Source organism: Sander lucioperca, chromosome 20, assembly GCF_008315115.2.
Source record: "Sander lucioperca isolate FBNREF2018 chromosome 20, SLUC_FBN_1.2, whole genome shotgun sequence".
Taxonomy (NCBI): Eukaryota; Metazoa; Chordata; class Actinopteri; order Perciformes; family Percidae; genus Sander; species Sander lucioperca.
This window is the reverse complement of record NC_050192.1, coordinates 2,914,452-2,935,160: the sequence shown is the minus strand read 5'-3', so window position 1 is coordinate 2,935,160 and position 20,709 is coordinate 2,914,452. Positions and strand designations below refer to the sequence as shown.

At 41.8% G+C, this 20,709-nt stretch overlaps 1 protein-coding gene across 6 annotated transcripts in view; it reads left to right on the top strand.

Annotated features, from left to right (window-relative positions):
- The window catches only part of kcnc2 (potassium voltage-gated channel, Shaw-related subfamily, member 2), a 101,016-nt gene extending 85,516 nt beyond the window's left edge, over nt 1-15,500 (top strand). Inside the window, exons 2-5 of one of the 6 annotated variants that reach the window (XR_004896056.1) lie at nt 2,993-3,920; nt 8,148-8,318; nt 11,693-12,471; nt 13,854-15,500. Coding sequence is in view for 4 of the 6 variants with exons in the window: in XM_031306162.2 (XP_031162022.1) it covers nt 2,993-3,920; nt 8,148-8,318; nt 11,693-11,829 (1,236 nt within the window). In the remaining 2 variants the exon portion in view is untranslated. Of the gene's footprint in view, nt 1-2,992; nt 3,921-8,147; nt 8,319-11,692 lie in introns of all 6 variants that reach the window. The other 5 variants (XR_004106098.2, XM_031306164.2, XM_031306162.2 and 2 more) reach the window with 5 other exon arrangements.
- Nucleotides 15,501-20,709: the final 5,209 nt, after the last annotated feature.

Sequence of the window (20,709 nt, the reverse complement as noted above, 5' to 3'; positions counted from 1 at the left end):
ACCAAATGCAGGGCGGCCACAAGCCATGTTAGAGCTGGGAACATGAAAGCCTGGGTCTCGTACTCTTGTGATGCTCTAGCTTTCAGTACAGCACTACTGTATGTTGCTTAAGTGCAACTTAGTACTGCAGACATTATAAGGCTTAGGGAAAATGGTTAAAACATACACAAAGTTACAAGGTCAGTGAATATTAAAGATGTGCAAAGTAAGACAAAACTTTGCTAAAAGCAGAGATGTCTGTGGACATTTTGTAAATAGGATTATGGCTTATAGTGATGCAAAGATAGAAAAACATATTCAGCATCATAGGCGCCGATACCGTGGGTGCTCCGGAGCTCGAGCACCCACGGAAAATACTGAGCACCCACGTGTACCAGACTGGCAGTAGCCTACATTCATTTAAAATTAAACATTGTAGTTGGTGCTAAGTGGAGCGTCTGTCATAGTTTGATTGATGTCGCTGTCAGTCCCATGCTCCATATCCTATCCACCAATCACAGCGTCTCTCGGATGAAAACGCCTCTTAGTGACCCCCCCTCCATCTAGACAGGTGGCATTGATTCTTAATTTCCCACAAAGCTGATCGCGGTTACGTGTCAGTTAAACTTTTCATCTCCAATCCTATCTGTATTTGTGAGAAGTGGCGCTGTCCTGAGTTGAAAGTTAGCCTACTTTACGGCTTTATTATCGAGTTAATAGGCGTGTGTGTTCATGTCGGCCGCTGTCCATTTCCTAAGGTTCTGAAATGCAAAGATTTTTTGACTACTTTTTTTTTTTAAAGGGCGTGCGCCCATGAGCACCCACGGAGGAAAACATAAATTGGCGCCTATGTTCAGCATTATCATATACTGTATATTTTATTAAATGTAGAAAGTGTATGATGCTGAGTAACCTCAACAAATCATTTAGCAGCATGCTGTGGCTTTAAAAAAGGTGCCAGTGAATGAGCAGGGCAAACAAACGCACTTATAGGACAATAAATATAGAGAGAGAGAGAGAGAGAGAGAGAGAGAATGCTAACAGCACTAGAGTGAATGCACGCACACAGTTCAGGAGCAGGGTGACCCAAATAGTGGCAATGATATTTTGAGAGTGTGTGAGTCATGCAATCCAAAAACAAGGCAGGGTGTGAAACGACTTCTTCAGGGCTCAGTAGGCAGAGCGCCATCAGTGGATAGGTAGTGGGAGGAAAGTGGAGAAGGAGCATAGTAGGCTGCCTGTGTGGAAATCTGCTCCGTCTAGCTCTCGGAGAAAGCTGTGTGGATGTTTGCACATTCAGACTGAGCTTCCTCCAGGGCGGCTGAAAAGATGGATGTGAGCTCTGCATCTTGACAGGTGGTTCCATAACAATTTGCAGAAAAAGACCAAAACAAAATAAGAACAAATATGTATGTGACTCATCATTTAATTCTGTTGCAATACAGATTCATCCGTCGTTGGTATCTCTGCCTGACTTTGCCTTGTTACCCAGACACAATGGACAAACAAAATGTTTTCCTATGAAGCCAAATTAAAGGGCAACTATTATATAGCATTTTCAGGATTATACTTGCATTTTGTGTTTGTACTAGAACATGTTTACATGCTTTAATATTCAAAAAACACTTTATTTTTCTCATACTGCCCATGGCTACTGCACCTGTATTCACCCTCTGTATGAGATGCTCTGTAGGAGTGCCTGTCTCTTTAAGCCCTCCTCCCGAAATAGCCCAGTCTGCTCTGATTGGCCATCGCGCTTCCTGGAAACTCTGTGCTTCACTAGTTGAAGCTGGAGCTACAGCAACGGAGTATATAGCAGGACTTTGTACCGTGACAAATCACCAATAAAGGCTTCTAAACCAAATATTACACAACCGGACATGTCCCAGTAGTAAAGTGACCAGAATTTGGGGAGAAATGACCAGCATTGGCCACCAAGATTACAGCTATGTAAAAAATGTAATTAGCGGTAGGCTAACGTTGGATTGTACCGTCAAAAAACGCAGATAAAGGCTTCTGAACCAAACACTACCCAATCAGACATGTTTCAGCGGTAATGCGGCCCAGAATTGGGGAGAATTCGACAACATTGTACAATAAAATGACATGGAGGTGTGGCATGACTTAATATGCTATAAGAGACAACAAGACATTTAAATAACAGCACAAAATGCAAAAGAACAATTCTTTTTTTTAAATCAATTTATTGAATATGTTAAAAAAAACAAGAAAACTAAAACCAAACTCAAAGTAAAACTTATAAGCAAAAAAAAAACAAAAAAAAAACAAGATCCTCAGCAACATATAGGCAACTCAAATAATATTGTTCATGTTCAAAAGGTGTAGGAAGAAGTTGAGAACTTTTCTAGTACTACCCCCTCTTCATTTTTATTATTCATAAATAATAGAAATTCAATTCACATCCATCAGTGTCCATGTATACACCGCACAAAAATAAGCACCTTTTTTGCAATTCTCCACTGCTGTTTGCTTGGTTAGTTTAACCACTTTTCTCCTTGCTTTACTGCCAATTGCCCAACATACCAAAAAGAGACAAAGCCCGTACAGAGCCTGTACGAGCAAGCAGTCAGGAAACAAGTGGAAAAAATCACTGCAGACTCTACACCCTCTCTTTCCTGAATATGAACTGTGTGCCGAGATGTAAAACAAACAGACTTAAGTTATCGTTTATCCCAACCTCTATTAAGCTGCTGAACTTTAATAGTAAATCTTAACACAACAGATCAAAGTGCTATGAATACACCAGCACTTTTTTGCACTTTTTAAGATGTCATATTGTCTGTACAGTCATGTGTGTCCTTCCTTCATGTCCTAAGATGTTTTGTTGATCTTATGTTGTTTTTATGTTGTATTAGAATGGTTAGTCTGTTACATGTTTGTGTTGTGAAGCAACCGATTGTAGCACTATGCCCAAGACAAATTTCCCCTCAGGGACAATACAGTGTATTCTATTCTAATCTAACATATGTTTTTCTCTTTTCCTCTCCTGTAGTTTATAGCCTTTGCATCGTTGTTCTTCATCCTGGTCTCCATCACCACCTTCTGCTTGGAGACTCATGAGGCTTTCAACACCATCATCAACAAGACCGGGCTGAACGGTAGCGTGCCCGACTCAGGCCCACCGTACGAGATTGAAACTGACCCTGCGCTCACCTATGTGGAGGGCGTTTGCGTCTTCTGGTTCACCATTGAGTTCCTGGTGCGTGTGACCTTCTGCCCAGTGAAGTTGGAGTTTATCAAGAGCGTTCTCAACATCATTGACTTTGTGGCCATCCTGCCTTTCTACTTGGAGGTAGGGCTGAGTGGCCTTTCTTCAAAGGCTGCCAAGGATGTGTTGGGTTTCCTCAGGGTGGTGCGCTTTGTTCGTATCCTGCGTATCTTCAAGTTAACGCGTCATTTTGTGGGACTAAGGGTGCTGGGCCACACATTACGGGCCAGCACTAATGAATTTCTGCTGCTCATCATCTTCCTGGCATTGGGAGTGTTAATTTTTGCCACCATGATCTACTACGCCGAACGAATCGGCGCTATGCCTAATGACCCCACTGGTAGCCGCCACACCGATTTCAAGAACATCCCCATTGGCTTCTGGTGGGCCGTGGTAACCATGACAACACTGGGCTATGGTGACATGTATCCAAAGACCTGGTCAGGCATGGTTGTGGGCGCATTGTGTGCCTTGGCAGGCGTGCTGACAATAGCTATGCCTGTCCCCGTCATCGTCAATAACTTTGGGATGTACTACTCCCTCGCCATGGCCAAGCAGAAGCTGCCCAAGAAGAGGAAGAAACACATCCCTCAGGCGGTGCTGGGTGGGTCCCCCATCTACTGCAAAGTCGATCTCAACACCACCTGCAACAGCACTCAAGGTGACCTGTGCCATGTCAAAGGAAGTAGGGTACTAGAACGCAACCGCTCAGGTAAGACCATATGGCCAGGCCACATGGGAGATAAAATTGGGAGTCAAGACTACAGGTTTCCCTGGCGTTAGCACGCCAGCTACTATACTTAGCAGTGGGCAGTGATAGAACTTTCTACATTAAAAAATCGCAGATAAAGGCTTCTGAACCAAATACTACCCAGCGGGACATGTTTCAGCAGTAATGCGACCCAAAATTGGGGAGAAATGAACAACATTGTCAGCCGAGATAACAGGTTTCCCTGGCGTTAGCACGCAGCTACTAGCTACTATTAGTTATCAGTACATAACATTACATTACATGTCATTTAGCTGACGCTTTTATCCAAAGCGACTTACAATTAAGTGCTTTCAACTGTGAAGGTTCAAACTCCAGACAACAAGTAGTAAGTGCAAATACAGTAGCTTTAAATAGGCAAAGCTACAAAGAGACAAATGAAAGTGCAGGTTCGAAAGTGCAAGTTCAAGAGTTCAAGTTTTTTTTTTTTATTATCCGAGGTGTAGTCGGAAGAGATGCGTTTTTAGCCTTCGGCGGAAGATGTGTAGGCTTTCGGCCATCCTGATATCGACGGGGAACTCGTTCCACCATTTGGGAGCCAGGACAGTGAACAGTCGGGATTTCGTTGAGTGATTAGTTCTCCCTCGCTGTGAGGGAGCAGCCAGCAGTTTGGCTGATGCAGAACGAAGTGGGCGGGTTGGGGTATATGGTTTGACCATGTTCTGGATGTAAGCGGATGCTGATCCGTTCGTGGCCCTGTACGTAAGTACTAGTGTCTTGAAGCGGATGCGGGCCGCAATTGGTAACCAGTGAAGAGAGCGGAGGAGAGGTGTAGTGTGAGAGAACTTGGGGAGGTTGAAGACAAGTCGAGCCGCTGCATTCTGAATGAGCTGCAGGGGTTGGATGGCACATGCAGGCAGGCCAATCAGGAGGGAGTTGCAGTAGTCTAGACGTGAGATGACTAGAGCCTGAACCAGAACCTGAGCCGCCTTCTGCGTTAGAAGAGGACGTATCCTTCTGATGTTATGCAGCATGTATCTACACGATCGGGTGGTTGCAGCAATGTTAGCAGTGAAGGAGAGTTGGTCGTCAAGTGTTACACCCAGGTTTCTAGCAGTCTTGGTGGGGACTACTATAGAGTTGTCAATTGTTATAGTCAGGTCTTGGGTAGGAGAGCCCTTCCCTGGAAGGAAAAGGAGCTCAGTCTTGTCGAGGTTGAGTTTCAGATGGTGTGTGGACATCCAAGAAGAGATGTCAGACAGGCCGAGATACGTGCTGCTACCTGAGTTTCAGACTCAGGAAAGGAGAGAATTAGTTGGGTGTCATCTGCGTAGCTGTGATAAGAAAAGCCATGCGACTGAATGACAGACCCGAGAGAGTTGGACAATAGTAGACAATAATAGAATATAGCAGCACTTTCTACAGTCAAGAATCACAGATAAAGGCTTCTAAAACCAATACTACATAACTGGAAATGTTTCAGGAGTAATGTGACCCAGAATTGGGGAGAATTTAACAACATTGGCAGCCAAGATTACATCTTTTACTGCCATTAGCATGTAGCTACATGTGACAATGTTAACACTGCAGTAGCTTAACAAAACATTCCAGTAGTTCCTGCCTGGAGCAGATGATCAATCATAGAAGGCCGTCTAGGTCGCTACATGACACGGAGCCGAAAGTAGAAGAAACTGTTGAAACCAGAGCTTTCAGAACAGTTGGAAATCTGAACGTTTTAGCTCACAGGAATTTCTCTGAAATATGTTTACCTCATTATTTGATTGTTTTGGCCACGTTTAACAAGAAAAACCAACATTACAACATTATAGATATGAAAGACAATACGGGAAGGCATAATAGGTCACCTTTAAGGGACCTTGTCTCAGGTTGAAAGAAGTGTCCATTTGACAGATTCCCACTTGAGACTAGAAATGGTTTTCCCCCTAGAGACTCACTGGCACCACAGCAGCTCCCTCACAGAAGACTGAGCTCTTTAGCCTCGCAGCCTTCATATCTGGTTGCCACAGTGATAAGGAAGGCAATGCTCAAGGTATTGAGAGTAGGAGATGGTTGTGTGAAAAAGCTTATGCAGACAACAATTCAGAGTCCTTCTGTCCAAGTCTTTCTTCCAGTAGGGATTGTTCATTTGTTGTTAACTTTAGACCATAGGTGGCTGTTTTTAATCAGTAATTTACTCTTACACACCTCCAAATTCTAGAGCAGACATTCCTGAGGGTAGGTGCACCCTATGGACTCTTCACAGTTTATTTGTTTATTAGGTCTCAGAACCTTAGGTTTAATAAGCATAGAATAATTCATACCTCAACTGAATGCACAAACAGAACCAATCTGCTTTAGTCACCTGTGCGGTTTCCTTAAGAGGTCATTTCAAATACACAGTTCTCTTCACTGTCCTTCAGATTGCCTCATGCGTTACATGTCAATGCCTAAAAGTTCCATTTAACATGTACTGTATGCTCATTTCAGTCACATGTGACAAGGCATGCCAGGATTCACTCTGGGATTAAATGATGTGAGACTAATATTAAACCTTTGATTTAAAACCTTTATAGTAACCAAAAGAAATAAACTTTTGGGCTAGAAATTCATTGACATTAAAGTATGATTATTGCTGCATTATGCAGATAATTTTTATACTTAGCAGTATTAGATTACTATCTGTTATAGTAAAATAATTAATATAAAAAAAAAAAAAAATTGCTTGGGGACGCCGGTCCATTGCAAAAGCAGATAAGAATATGTTACACTGGCTTCTTCATTTTAATGGAGACTGTCCTCCCCCGAAAAACACTCTTAGAGGTTGTTTGTTCAAGCAGCAATTACAACCTATATTAATGTTTATAGTGCCACCATCTTTTTCTAAACTTAACTAAGCAGTTTTTCTGCCTAAACATAACCAAACTGCAACGGTTTCACAATGTTAAAGACTTTCGTGACCTTTACGTTCAAAATAGCAACCAGTTTAGATATGTGGTTGTATTTCCTGCCACCGCTAGGGGCGCTAATTTATGAAACACTCCTGTGGGTCGTATTAGAGGTTAGGAACCAAATGACCTTTATCGTTGTATGGTTTGGAGGACTTGTTGTAATGATGGGGTATGTCATCCAAATGCTTTTATATGCTTTCAACATTTTTTGGACACAGGCAAAAGCTATTAGGTCAATGACTCCCAAAACATCAAATATGAGCGTTCAATTTAACGCCGTGAAACTGTCGCACGGTGGCTGTTTTAATCACATGACCATTCTATTTAACGTAACGCTTGCAGTTTTAAACATATAGTTAACATTGTGGAACAGAATAAGTTAAGTTTAGGCAACAAAAATACCTAATTTCCACCAGGCGCGTCTGTGCTGCGTTCCGGGCATGCCGCGAACAATCACAGCCATTCAAGTCAATGCTTGATAATCCACCAGCTGCGCCACGGCAAATATTACACTATAGAAGAGCAAAAGCAAACTCCCACCAAAGAAAGGTTGCAGTTACCGTAAGTGTTACTGACATTAAAGGTAGAGTCTGCGTTTTTGGAGAAAGATTGCTGATTTTGAACTCAACACCCAAACAAATACACCCATCCGGTCAGTGCTCCTTCAGAATATTAGCATGTGCCAGATTTACCGTCCCTCTCGCTCCCGCTGCCTTTCTCTTTATACATCCATGGCCTTACCCCTGTCCTGTGCACGAGCATCAAAGTGTTGTGTGGCCACTTTGGTTATTTCCCATTTACAGAGCCAGGGCTGTGTATTTAACACTGGATTTTCTTTCAGCGTGCACACAGAACTCACAGCTAGTTGAAGAGATATTAGAAGATATTTGCCAAATTTCACAAAAAGGTTATTGGATTAAAAATGCAGACTATACCTTTTAAAGTTTAAAGTTATAAGCCAGACTTTAGTTCCCCAGCAACTTGTATCTAAGAAAGGGGGGATATGATTAAACCAATTTATAACTATCATATTATCTAATTATTTAGTATCTCTGCTAAAAATCTGTAAATTATTGATGCCACTAATGGAGCTTTAACTGTATGGTAAGTTCTTTGCTTAGGGCTTTTTTAAAATTGCTCTCATAAACTCAGGATTTAAATCTTAAAGCCCTTTATGTCAGAATAAAATTAATTGTATGAATTGAGGAAACTGGATGTTGGATTTATTAGACAATACAGATATATTTCCGATCTCCAACCTGGCCTGTTTCCTTTCCCACAGTTCTGTCAGCAGACTGCAGCGGGGGCAGTGACCTGACCATGTCTTCAGAGGAGAGGGTCCCCATGCGAAGGTCCAGTACCCGGGAACAGGACGGCCGCAGCGGGGGCACATGCTTCCTGCTCGCTGCTAGTGACTACACCTGCCCTGCAGACGGAGGGATGCGGAAAACAGGTAACTGCATGTGGAGTTCAATTGCTTTTCAATATGATTTGTTTCATTGGACTTTAAATGGACCTTTTAAAGTATGGATGAATTTATAGTTTTGTAAAACCCATACAATATTTTCTTGTCTTAGGGAATCATTCTGAAATCCATGCTTGCTATTGTGCATTAATACTGATTCATTTTTTCATGCATTAGTCATCACTTATAGGTCTCGGTTAGCTTTCATCTCACAGGGATTTCCTGTGACCACTATTTTCATTTTCACTATGTGTGGAATATTCTTTGAATAAGTTCATATTTCAAATAAAAAATACAGATATCAGAGCTCAACATGTTTTAAGAAAATTGGCCAAATCCTCATCAACTGATTGGTGTCCTTAGTGACCGGGACATCAACATCCCTGGAGGGGGGAAGGCCGTTTGTTCAGGCCTAGTTAGCTCAGGTAATGTAAGCTGTGGATCTGCTGCTGCGGCTCTCAGCTGTGACACTTTTTTGGCATTTCTGAGGGGCAATAGTGTCCATGCAGCTGACTCAGAACTGTTGCTGTCTTCTCAAATATTCATGTTTCCTTGTTGCCTGGAAACACTTGAATACATTTCTGACCCAGTGTCTCACTTATTTGGCTGTTGCCAGGTTCATTGCCCATCTGCAGCTCCTAAAGAAATTGCCCAGTGTACCATCTGCCCCTAATGGTGATGATACACCAGCAGATGTTTCAAAAAGCTCACAATCTGAGGAATTAAAACGGTTAAAGTAATAGATTTTAATCCCATCAATTTATAATTCATTTGTAACATTGGAAAAGATTTGCTGCTAATCACCAGGTAATGCAACAGATTCATACGGTACATACATTCAGATCAAATAACATAGCCTACTGATTTAACTTTTTTATTATTATGTCAGACATGTTGTATATATCTGATCTTTTATGGAATTAACTAGGGCTGCAACTAACAATTATTTTCATTGTCAATCTGTCTATTATTTTCTGGATTAACAGATTAGTTGTTTGGTCTATAAAATGTCAGGAAATGGTGAAACGTGTAGATCAGTGGTTCCCAAAGTCAAAGATGACGTCCTCAAATGTCTTGTTTTGTCCACAACTCAAAGATCTTCAGTTTACTGTCACAGAGGAGTGAAGAGACTATAACATATTCACATTTAACAAGCTGGAATCAGAGAATTTTGACTCAAACCGATTATTCGATTATCAAAATAGTTGGCGATTAATTTAATAGTTGATAGTCGACTAACACTCGTATGATTCTTTTGGACTGATGAGTTGATTTATTCGACAGATCTGTAAACCTAATTCTCCACAAAGAATTGTGCAAAAACACCACTTTAAATCTTGTGATTAGCAGATATGTGCTCATACATTCTTGGAAATAATGCAAAGCTAGATTAATCTTTGCAGCTTTAGTATTAACCCTAATAGTTTCCTAAAGAGAAAGAAAAGGAGCCACGGTCAATTCCAAGCCCTTTATATACAGTAATGTTGTTACTGAGAATTAAAAATTTTTATATTAATGAAGTCATTTTGCCAGAGTCAAACATACTGAGTGAATGAGTTGACCCAGGCTCTGGTTGCACCACCAGAATGACCTGATTCTTATTTCTGAGTGGACAATATTGAAACTTTGCTGGCAAACTACCACTAACCACTTCACTAACCGTTAAGCTTAACTATATATTGAAACTGTATGAACAGTTTCCGTTGAGAAAAATCACTGGACAATGTCAAATTTGCTGGTGGATTTCTGAGGACTATGGTTAACTGCTCCTCAGATCTCTGCAGGGTAAATCCAGACAGCTAGCTAGACTATCTGTCCAATCTGAGTTTTCTCTCGCACGACTAAAACTACTTTTGAACGTACACGTTCCACCAAAACAAGTTCCTTCCCGAGGCTATTTAGCCGAGGCTCCATCAATTTGCTGGCACTTAGCGCCGCCCAAGACTATTGTGATTGGTTTAAAGAAATGCCAATAAACCAGAGCACGTTTTTCTCATATCCCGGAATGCTGTGTGGACTAGCCAGACTATGCAGCAGCTCATTCGCTAGGTGCTCACTGCAGCAGAATCACCAAAGACAATATTTCTATGAAATACTTTTGCCTCTATTCGATCACACTAAAATAATATTCAGACACCACGTGAGGCCTAAAGTATGTTTGTCAGATCACTTCCTCCATTTTATCTCAAGCATCTTGAGGCATTAATGCGGTGTTGATGTGCACTGTAATGCGGAAGCAGTAAACCATGGCTAATTGCCTTCTGTCAGAAGTTAACTGCCTTTCCAGGAGGATCTAAACATCCTGCTCTCAGTGTTGTTGTTCTATAGCCCCATACTCTACTCACTCTGTAGCAGGCAAATCAGTGCTATCATACCATGAGAGTGCCGCTCTCTAAACTGAAGATTTGGTTTAATTCAATTTCAGACCCTATTTAGTGAGAATTCTAATGAGATCATACATCGTTATTCAAAATTAAAATAACTTGTTGATGGTGTCCAAGTTGGGTATTGAGATAAATCATTGAGAATGTGGTCCAGATCCTCTAGGGCACTGATTCCCAAACAGGGGTACGTGTGCCCCAGGGGGTGCTTCTGCAGTGCAAGTTTAAACAGGTAGCCAAAAGTAATGACTAAACAGTTGACTAGCTAAAAGTACTGACGATGACGATAAAAAAACGATATATTGTGCAGCCCTAGGCTAGACCCTCAATTTATACGTCTGTTATATTTGATACATAATGAGCACGGAGTCTCAATATATATGACTGTTATACATACATATATTTTTGAACTATATGCCTTAATATGAATAAGCAGTTTATAAGCATTCCTAAAGTTATTGCCATTTTTTTAGACAAAAAAACAAAAAGTAAATTAGCTCTATGTTCTTGTGCTCTCTTTGCTATTTTAAATTAGACCATTTTCCTTTAAATTAGCTGTGTCCGAGATTCTAACTTATGGTGGAATGTATATTGTCTCATCAGATAGGGTTTCCAGTGTACATGGAAAACTGGTTCTTTGGCTCCACCCACTGAAGATTAACTTAGCCAGTTAGGTTATTCCTCCCTGTAGAGCAGCTCCAGCTCAAAACATTCACCTATCTAAGACGCCAATCTGCCTCAGTCATTGTCTAGAAATGTGCTGCGCATGCACTCACCATACAGTACGTTACTGTTGCTCTGTCTCACTCCTGTCTCCTGTCTTGTCTCGGTTGACTCGGCTGGCTCGGACTCGGATCGTTGCCTGCCTGCCTGCCTGCCTGCCTGCCTGCCTGCCTGTGTGTGTTCATGTCCCGTTCCTGCACCACCACCACCACCACCACCACCACCACCACCACCTCTCTGTCGCCCCCTCATCTGAAGGCTATGAGAAATCCCGGAGCTTAAACAACATAGCGGGCATGGCTGGTAACGCCCTGAGGTTGTCTCCTGCGACCTCGCCCTACGGATCGCCCTGCCCGCTGCGGCGCTCTCGCTCCCCTATCCCCTCCATCCTGTGAGACGTCCAGCCCCGGGCCACTTTGGCCTAAAGCATCCCAAAACAAACCACCTCCCTTTTGGTATTAAATCTGAACTCTGTTCTAGATGTTGTGACTAGTGGATGAGTACATAACTTTGTAGCTAAGACTAATGTTCGAGGCTTGGGCATCCTGAGCAACTCCTCACTTTCCCCTTTTTCCTTGAAGATAGATGTGCTAAGCTAACATCCTGAAGTCAGTTATCCTGTGTCACTTGGGGTTCGATATGGTCGTACTTTGAGACTTGCAATAAAAGAACTCCGACCGCTGGCTTCAGAAGTAGCAGCCATACACTTTAATAAAAGGACACATGAATAATCAGGGATATTAGATGTTGCTATATTTAGATACCTTGAAAAAGACGTGCTTCCAAAAAAGCAAGAAAGCAAGATGTCACTTCATTTTAACCTCATACAACTGTGACTTTGTCTTTGGTTTGCTACTTTGTTTTTTGGGGATGGAGACGGGAGGATTTGTCTTTCAGGACGATGTTTCGACTCACAAGCACACGTTACAGTCTGTCACTCTTCACCTGCTGCTGGGCCTGCTCATGTTTTTGCATGGATCATCCTGTAACCATCGTCTGCAAGCAATGTGGCACGGGGAGAAGGGACCAGGCAGACAGTGAGGAGAACTTATGGAAATATATGTATATATATTTGAAGAAGTATGTTTTTATGTTATTTTGTTGGGGTTTAGTACACTCAACTTGTATTGTGTCTCATTTTGCTATTGGGCTTCACCACCAATCCACCGAGGAGACTAAAAACTCTGAACGCCAGCTGGGTGTTTAGTTCTCTCTGCATGTTTTTTTTTTTTTTGTTTTTTTTGCTTGTCTGCTGCTATTTCCGATTAACTTTCTCCCCACCTCCTTCATGTTTCGTTTTCTTTGACGGAGCACCACCAAAGCTGTTGTGTCTCTGGTTGTTTACTCACAGATAACTGCAAAGAGGTTGTCTTTACTGGTTTCACACAAGCAGAGAGCAGCGTTCTATCTTAATGGCTTGGGGGGAAGACACCGCCACCATGGCGGAAAGGTACTGTAACCTTTCCGACTGGGTGTGAGGGTCAGACTGCAGTGCGGAACCCTCTCACCCTTTTGGTCATCAATTAAGATGTGTGTTTTTGTGTATGCGTACTAAAAACGGGGGTTATTCAGTAATCGTAGAGTAGAGATACTTGCGATGTTAATGGCACAATTAAGGGTGCTGCTTGTAGCATTTTAGTCCGTGGATAATTAACACATAATATTGAAACATATGTATAATTAGTGGAAACAAATGACACCATTATTGAGGAGAAAACTGCATTTTGCATCACGTGCCACCAGATTTGGTTGAAAATTTGCACAATTTACACCCCATGAACAGATTTTGTTGGTTGCGACAATGAAAAAAAACTTTTTTCCATTTCTGCTCTTTTAACTGCACAGTTTCACTTTGTCAGTCATCACTAAGGGCTATTATCTGCTCTCGAATCCCCGAACCAGACAGACTTACCTGAGTTCTCATATCAAATCTCATATTAAAACCGACACAGCCTTTTGCTTTGTCATTTAGTCATTCACTAGATTTCATAAATTGCTTCTGTGCACCAACAGGTGTGGGAGAGCAGACATAAGCATGCAGCGATGTGCCTCACCCATCCCTACAGTATGTCTATACCAGTAGCAGATAGTTGCTTAGCAACTGGCTCACAGCTAGATGCATCTTACACGTAGCTTGGCAAAAAGTCAAACAATTAGAAAAGAAGAGCTCTTGCAAACATTTCGCTTCGTCTGCACACCAAATTATTAAATCACCCCCACTTAAACCACTGCAATATACAATAGAGCTTTTATAATTCTCAATATAAGCTGAAAGTGCACCATAGATTTGTACTATGTTCTCATTTTTTTTGTGCATATATTGACACATTTTGTGCATGGCAAGTTCTTCTGAAATGATGCTCAACAAAGACAGATTATGCATTTCTGGTATTTAGAGATGTGTTTATGTTTCATTTAGATGATTCTTTTCCTATTTGAATGACGGTGGGATAAGTCGTCAGTATGAGGACCTATTGCAGTGGGAGGAGCCTATTTGGAGCCACAAGGCCACTCCTGCAGGACAATATGGACGAGAGGGCACGCAGAAACTATTGACAGACCGCCGTCCAGCGCCAGGAAGGAACTTAAAGAACAAAAGGAAATCCTGGGAGGACTTTGAGAGGCATTCACCTTTTCCTGATTTCTCTTTTTCTGTTTTTCCTGTTGTGGAATTGTGGAAGTAAAAAAAGCAAACTGGACACGTCCTTAAAAGAGACTATCGACTGTATAGATATTGCTCCTGTAAAAAAGACAACAACACAGCACATCTGGGCCAAGCGGTTCCATCCACACATCTGTCTTTTGATGGCGAGTCAGGTAACGAGGTGGTTGGTTGCTAAGTTGCACCCGTGACACTCAACGTCAATCACTTTTCTTGCTGTGGTATCCCTCCTCGCAATAAGTGTATTAAGATGTATCAGTTTGAGGCACTTTGTGTTCTAAAAATGGAGTGTATTCATATATGAAATTCTACATACAGTATATACAGTATAGAGAGGCAAACATGCTAAGTCGAATAAGTGTGACATTATTGTCATCTCTGCTTTTTGTTTCCCTTGATAATTTTCAGTAGGCCTGTGTGTGTTAATGTGTGTGTGTGTGTGTGTATCCTAAAGCGCCAGGGTAAGATTGCAGTTTGAAAGGCCAGGTCAGTGGAGACCAATGAGTGGACTTGATGCGTCACTCTTCCAGTTAGTTTTAGCACAAACATGAATGAGACAGAGTTCCCCTGTGATGCAGTCGCCGTTGTAGAAGTCCCCCCTGCCGAGCATTGAACATGCAACTACCCTGAGTTTGTGCTGCAGATGTTTGTCTCTTCGCAAACCAAATGATTCCTCATTACTCCTGGTGGCTAAAACAAAACAAACTGCAAAACTTGATTCTTCCAAACTTTTCCCCCTTGTGCGGGGTGGAGCAAAAGTGTAGCAGAAGTTTACCAAGTTATAGAGTGGGACTTCTAGAATGGCTACATCTGCACAGTAGCAATCCTATGTACCCCAAACAATCAGATCGGATTTGCAATAAGCACCCGAAAAAAAAACAAGAAGCGCCGATCCACACTGTGATTTCAGCAGCCCGTTAAAACAAGAAGGCTAAAGGAAAGCGGAGTGCAAATGCAGCTCTGAAAGCTGATAGAAAGGACACACAACTCTTGTGTCATGTTAGTTGCGACCTGCACAGTTGTTGGCTAGCTGTCAAGTGTCACCCTGTACCCACAATCCTCCTCGTGTAGTACACATGCTGCTTCTCTCGTTGAATTGACAAAAGGGTACTGTTCTTTTATGTATTTTTAGGATGAAGTATCTTGGGGGGGGGGAGAGGTATTTATTTTTTTTGAATCCCGAACACGTATTTTTGTGTCTTACATTGCTCTTACCTGTAAAATTCATGGTAGTCTGATGCTGTGCTTCTCCATTGTGTTCTCAAACTGTCAGGCTTTTGATCCGAGTTCATGTTTTGTATGTTTTACTGTGAGGAGAATTCTAGTTTGAAGTCTGTATTTGTGGAACCTTTTGTTGGCATTCTAAAGTGCATGCTGAAAAAACCATTATGTCAAAAAAAAAAAAATACTGACATACTGTATATCACGTTCAAACAATGTGTATAGAGTAAAGGTAAATGCTATGTGAGAGATTCACATAAACTGTTTATCTTTTAACTGATGGTTTTTTTCTTTGCTTCGTCTGACCAGTTTTCTTCCTGACTGACAAAATATGGCTTCACCTGTATTCAAACATGTCGTTAACACTTCTGTTTTACAAATACCAGATTGTAGTAAATCATGTCAAGCTTCATAAAAAGGATCTTAACACAAGTTTCACCTCTGAGCTGATTCCGCAGATTTCAGCCCCGTCTCAAAGTCTTCATCAGTGGATGGAGTTTGGAGTCATCGTGGGACTGAAGCTCCATACTTAGGACAAGCTGAACCATCACCATGACAACTGAGCAAATGCTATTCTCCGTTGAAGGCCATGGCACGACAAACCTCTCGAATAAGCTAGTATGTATGTTTTTGTCGCACAACTGTTTCCAAACTCAAGGCTGAACTTTCACGCGTAATCTTGACTTTCATCCATAGAAATAGAATGAAAGTAGAACGGATATTACTGTTCAGAAATTGTTAGATGTGACATTTGTAGCTTGAATACTGCGTTGCGTGGTCACGGTTTACACTTATGGGTCCAACATTTTTTAATAATTTCGCAAGAACTATGTAATTTGGTACAAATTTTAGGGAACATAGAGGAAAAACTTCTGAGACAGATATTTAGTGTACTTTGTCACTAAAGGCTGTCTTGTTTTGGTTCCGCTTTTTCATTTCCGACAATGGCGAGCGAAAGAGAGAGAGCCAGTTTATGTTATGTTAGCAAGCAAACTTTAGCACAACTGCCCACAAAATACTGCGTGCTGGCGAAGTGCTAATTTCAAAACGGTTCTGACATATAGACACTTTACAAACGGATAACCCCGTCATTGTAACCAAAATATGTCTGAGTTTATTTGCAAAGCTTGTGTCAGTGAACTAGCATGTTGCTACTCCCCACAGTAGGCTGCTTGAAACACCGACTATCAACACACAGGACGACTTGACCAATCGCAGTCCTTGCGGTCTGAGTCAAAGTTACGTCGACGCAGAGGGTTCTGCGGGAGTACGCCGTTGTTTCGACGCAGAAGCATAAATCAGCCTTAAGTATCACACGTACACAGGTATTTTTTTTAAACGTAGCTTTTTCTATGCGTTTTGGCCTTTTGTCCACACGCACACTGTGTTTTATGTCACTGAAAAAGGATCTTTTGGAAACCTTAATTTTGAGCGACCGATGCTCCATAGCAGCCAGGTAGCCTTTAGGTAATAGCTTTTATTTTAAAGCATCGTTTCAGCCAACATAGCTTTAGGGTTATATCGCCGCCTGTTGGTTCGGGCTTGACAGCGTTTGAAATTGATTTTTTACGTTTTAATTTGGTTAGAGTTTTTTAAACTTGTGTGGACGGGATTTTTTTTTTTTTTTTTTTAGAACAAAGGAGGGGAAAAAAGCCTGTTCTCAAAAATACCCATGTACGTGTTCAAGTATAAAACCTCCTGTTTGGTGGTTTGAAATGCGACTTGGTGCTTTGATATATGTTGAATTGAAAGCTTGTCTGTCCAGCAGAGTTGTGTTGGATTTAGTAAAAGGGGAAAAAAAGGTTACGCTAGCAATTAATACAAATGAATGTTCCTCAGTCCTTTCCAGATAAACACTGTCTTTATTTTCCCCATAACTGCCATGCCATAGAATCAAGGACGTTATAGGAAACTGCCTGTTTGTTGAACCAGCAGGAAGAAGAGAATCCATCTTTATCTCGACAATATTTGGATTAGTCATCTTCCTTTAATGAGACATGAACAGGTGTTAGTTTAACCCTGCACCTACCCACCACCCTCCTGCAAGATTATTTTTTGGGGCATTTTAGACCTTTATTTGATAGGAAAGCTTTAGACATGGAAGGGGAGAGAGAGGGGGAATTACATGCAGCAAAGGGCGGCAGGTCAGAATGGAACCCGCAGCCGCTGAGGCGAGGACTGAGACATGGGGCGCACACTCAACCAGGTGAGCTACCCAGGTACCCCCCCGTAGGATTTCTGACCATTGCGTCTTGCTACAATTCTTAAACACTCCCTGTGATCTTTAAAACAAAACAAAAACTTTCTTGCTCGTCCTGCAGGGCAAACGAGACAGGAAGCCATTACAGAGTCTGCTATTTATTTAAAGTAGTGCCAATTCAGGTACTAGATCTGTTATCCAGTTATGGGTGGTGTCGTTACCCATAGCAACAGATACAAACCAGATACTGGAACATCAGGTTTCAGAGCAACAGAGGTTTTCTTATCGTTTAGAAATGCGATTAAGATTAGTTAGTAGATGAACAATTCAAATTGTCATTCAGTAAAAATTGCAGTTCGTGGGGAGGTGGTTGTTCCTCTAATGACACAGGTGTGTTTTAACCCTAGCATCATGCCTAGTGCAGCTGTAAATGTCATCTCCCAGAGAGAGTAAAAGGCAAACCGAGCAGCCGGTGCCTAAAAACAAGCTGCGTTAGTTTGGCGGCCAGCTGAGATAATGTTGAGCCACTTCCTGTGTCTCCCTGTTCATTCTTCAACTCAAGTCCAGCAATCAGCACCACTCGGCACACTGTATCTCTGACACATCCCAACTATCTTTACTCTCATCGCCATGGAAACAGCCACAGACGTGCCAGAGAGATGTTAACAGCCAGAGCTGGGAGTGTGTTTTTCAGGACAGGACACCCCCCCCCTCTCTCTCTCTCTCTTCCCTCTCCCCCCTCCTCCACCCATCTGCCCTCCTCATCATTGCCTGGGTAGGGGGAGAGGCAGGTTGGGTGTACCGTACCAGCTGCTGAAAATCCAAAATACCAAATTCCTGGCATGAATATTGCATCACAAGCTGTTTTAAACCTATTGGTTCTTGCTCTGTGAAACCCATACTTCACCCAGACCAACCTTAGCTGAGTCTTGTTACTGGGATGGTCGTGGTAATGTCAGGACGGTCAACAAGTACTCTAGAGCTCTCTCCCTGTTCTACACACTATTTTATATGTTGTGTTCACACTTATAAAGTGACAAAACTAACTATATTATATGAAATCAGTATGTCAGGGGGGTGCCCTTGTAGCTCGCCTGGTTGAGTGTGTGCCCCATATACTAACTCATACTAAGGTTCAGTCCTTACCGCAATGGCCAGGGGTTTGAGTCCGACCTGTGGACTTTTGCTGCATGTTTGCTTCTGTACGAACTTCAAAAACCGTATACTGTAAAGATTAGTATATAGTGTGTATAATTACTACGTGGTATGGAATTAAGACACAACGTACTGTATGATTCATTCACCAGGGGCCATGAATATCCACAGGAAGTATCGTGTTAACCTGCTTAGTAGTTTTAAGACGCCTTGATTAATGTTGGATGACTAGATGACATCCCACCAACCAACTGTACTATCCTTAGCTCCCAGCATGCAACAGTAGTATTCCACACACATTGATGAAAAATAAATAAATAATGAATTTATGAATAAAAAGTATTTAAAGGAACCCATTATTTGCTGTTAACCATAAACACATACTTTCTGCAACTAAATACAAAATGCTACCTGGAGTACTGAACTTGCCATATAGTTCCATTATATTAGAGCGAAGGCAGACTTATCTACGGCTGATATCTCCAACACTGGGCACCTCACACCAAAAGTAATAAAGTAAGAGGGAAAATATGTATTTTTAATTTAGGGATGAACTGCCCTTTTAAGAAATGCCAGTGTTACCAAAGACACAAAAACTCCCCAAACCCATAAAGTCACAAAAAGTAAACAGACACACGACATTGGGCATTTTACAAAAAAAAGCCAGCCTAGAGAAAACACAGGGATTATTAATATTAAACTGACAGAGTTAAAGGTCCATTTCTGAATGGAGACACGATACGATATGATAGACATGTATCCTCACACAGTGATGATGTTTTAATAAAAGCACACCTGACATGACACAGACAATTATCAGCCTCTGTATATTTATACACACTGTGTAAATGTAAGCAAGATGCTGTGCTCTGAAGCTGTCATACACGCGGTGTCACATTTAAATCCTGATTAGTGCCATGTAATGAGACTGGCGTGGTTGACGAGGGCGGAGTGAGTCAGCCGGTAGAGTGGGGGCTCCGTTTACAGGCTTTGTTCCAGGTGCGTGCTCAAAAACGCTTTAAATTACTCACACGCTGACATGGAGCCCCTTATTGACAACTACAGGGGCAGCGTGTAGTGGCGTTCGCTAAGTGCTGGGACACACAAGGGCAGTATATACCAGTGTCAGCTCTGGGAGACAACAAAAAGATAATAATACAACAAATACAGCAGAGATGAGATGAGGATTGTACTCTGTATTGACACTCCAACTGCAGCAGGAAGTGAGTTCATATATCTGCTGCGCAGGAAACGGGCCATCCTGTCCACCACTTCAATACTGTAAGTATGTGGGATACTGATGTGGACTCCTCCATTTGAGTTTTCATCCTTTATTTAGCAGCAGTAAAGAGGGATGGATGGATGCACTTGCTATGCAAATGTTCTCTTCAGCTACATTAAAGATGTTTCGTAATATTTTTTTACTGGTTTCTGAAGGTCCGTAAGATTCTAATGATCCCTGGCAATTTGTGAAAAAAAGTCTAAGTGCAGCTATATAACAGTATTTTAGATGACAGTGTTTTTCACAGCAGTTTAGCTAATGACATGGGAATTGCACACCGTGTCCACTGTAGACGAAAATGAGTTTTGTATCCAGATATATATTGATCTGCAAAACAAAAAGAACGGTTTCTTTATAGCAGCCCACACAGGGGGGTCAGAGGTCACCCACAGAGCACCACTGATGGAGCTGGCCAATTACTCAAGGACACATCAGACAGCAGGCTGGTAGCAACTGCAGTCAAGTGTGATAGGCTTAAAGCAAATGTGCCCAATGATTTTGTCAACCACATTAGCAGAAATTAAGAAATATATATTTTGATACTCTAGGGCTATTGCGTGGTGGGTCCAAGGTGGGATGGCTGGTGTCTCCTTCCACTAAAATGCACTATAATTTTCTGTCAGGTGGAAACATTCAATAATTTTATTTCTCATATAACCGTCACATTTCTCTTTCAACATTTTTAAATGGGTTTCTTAAAGCCCATGTTGCAGGTTAACCACCACTGTTGATTAATGGGTACATAAAGTACTCAA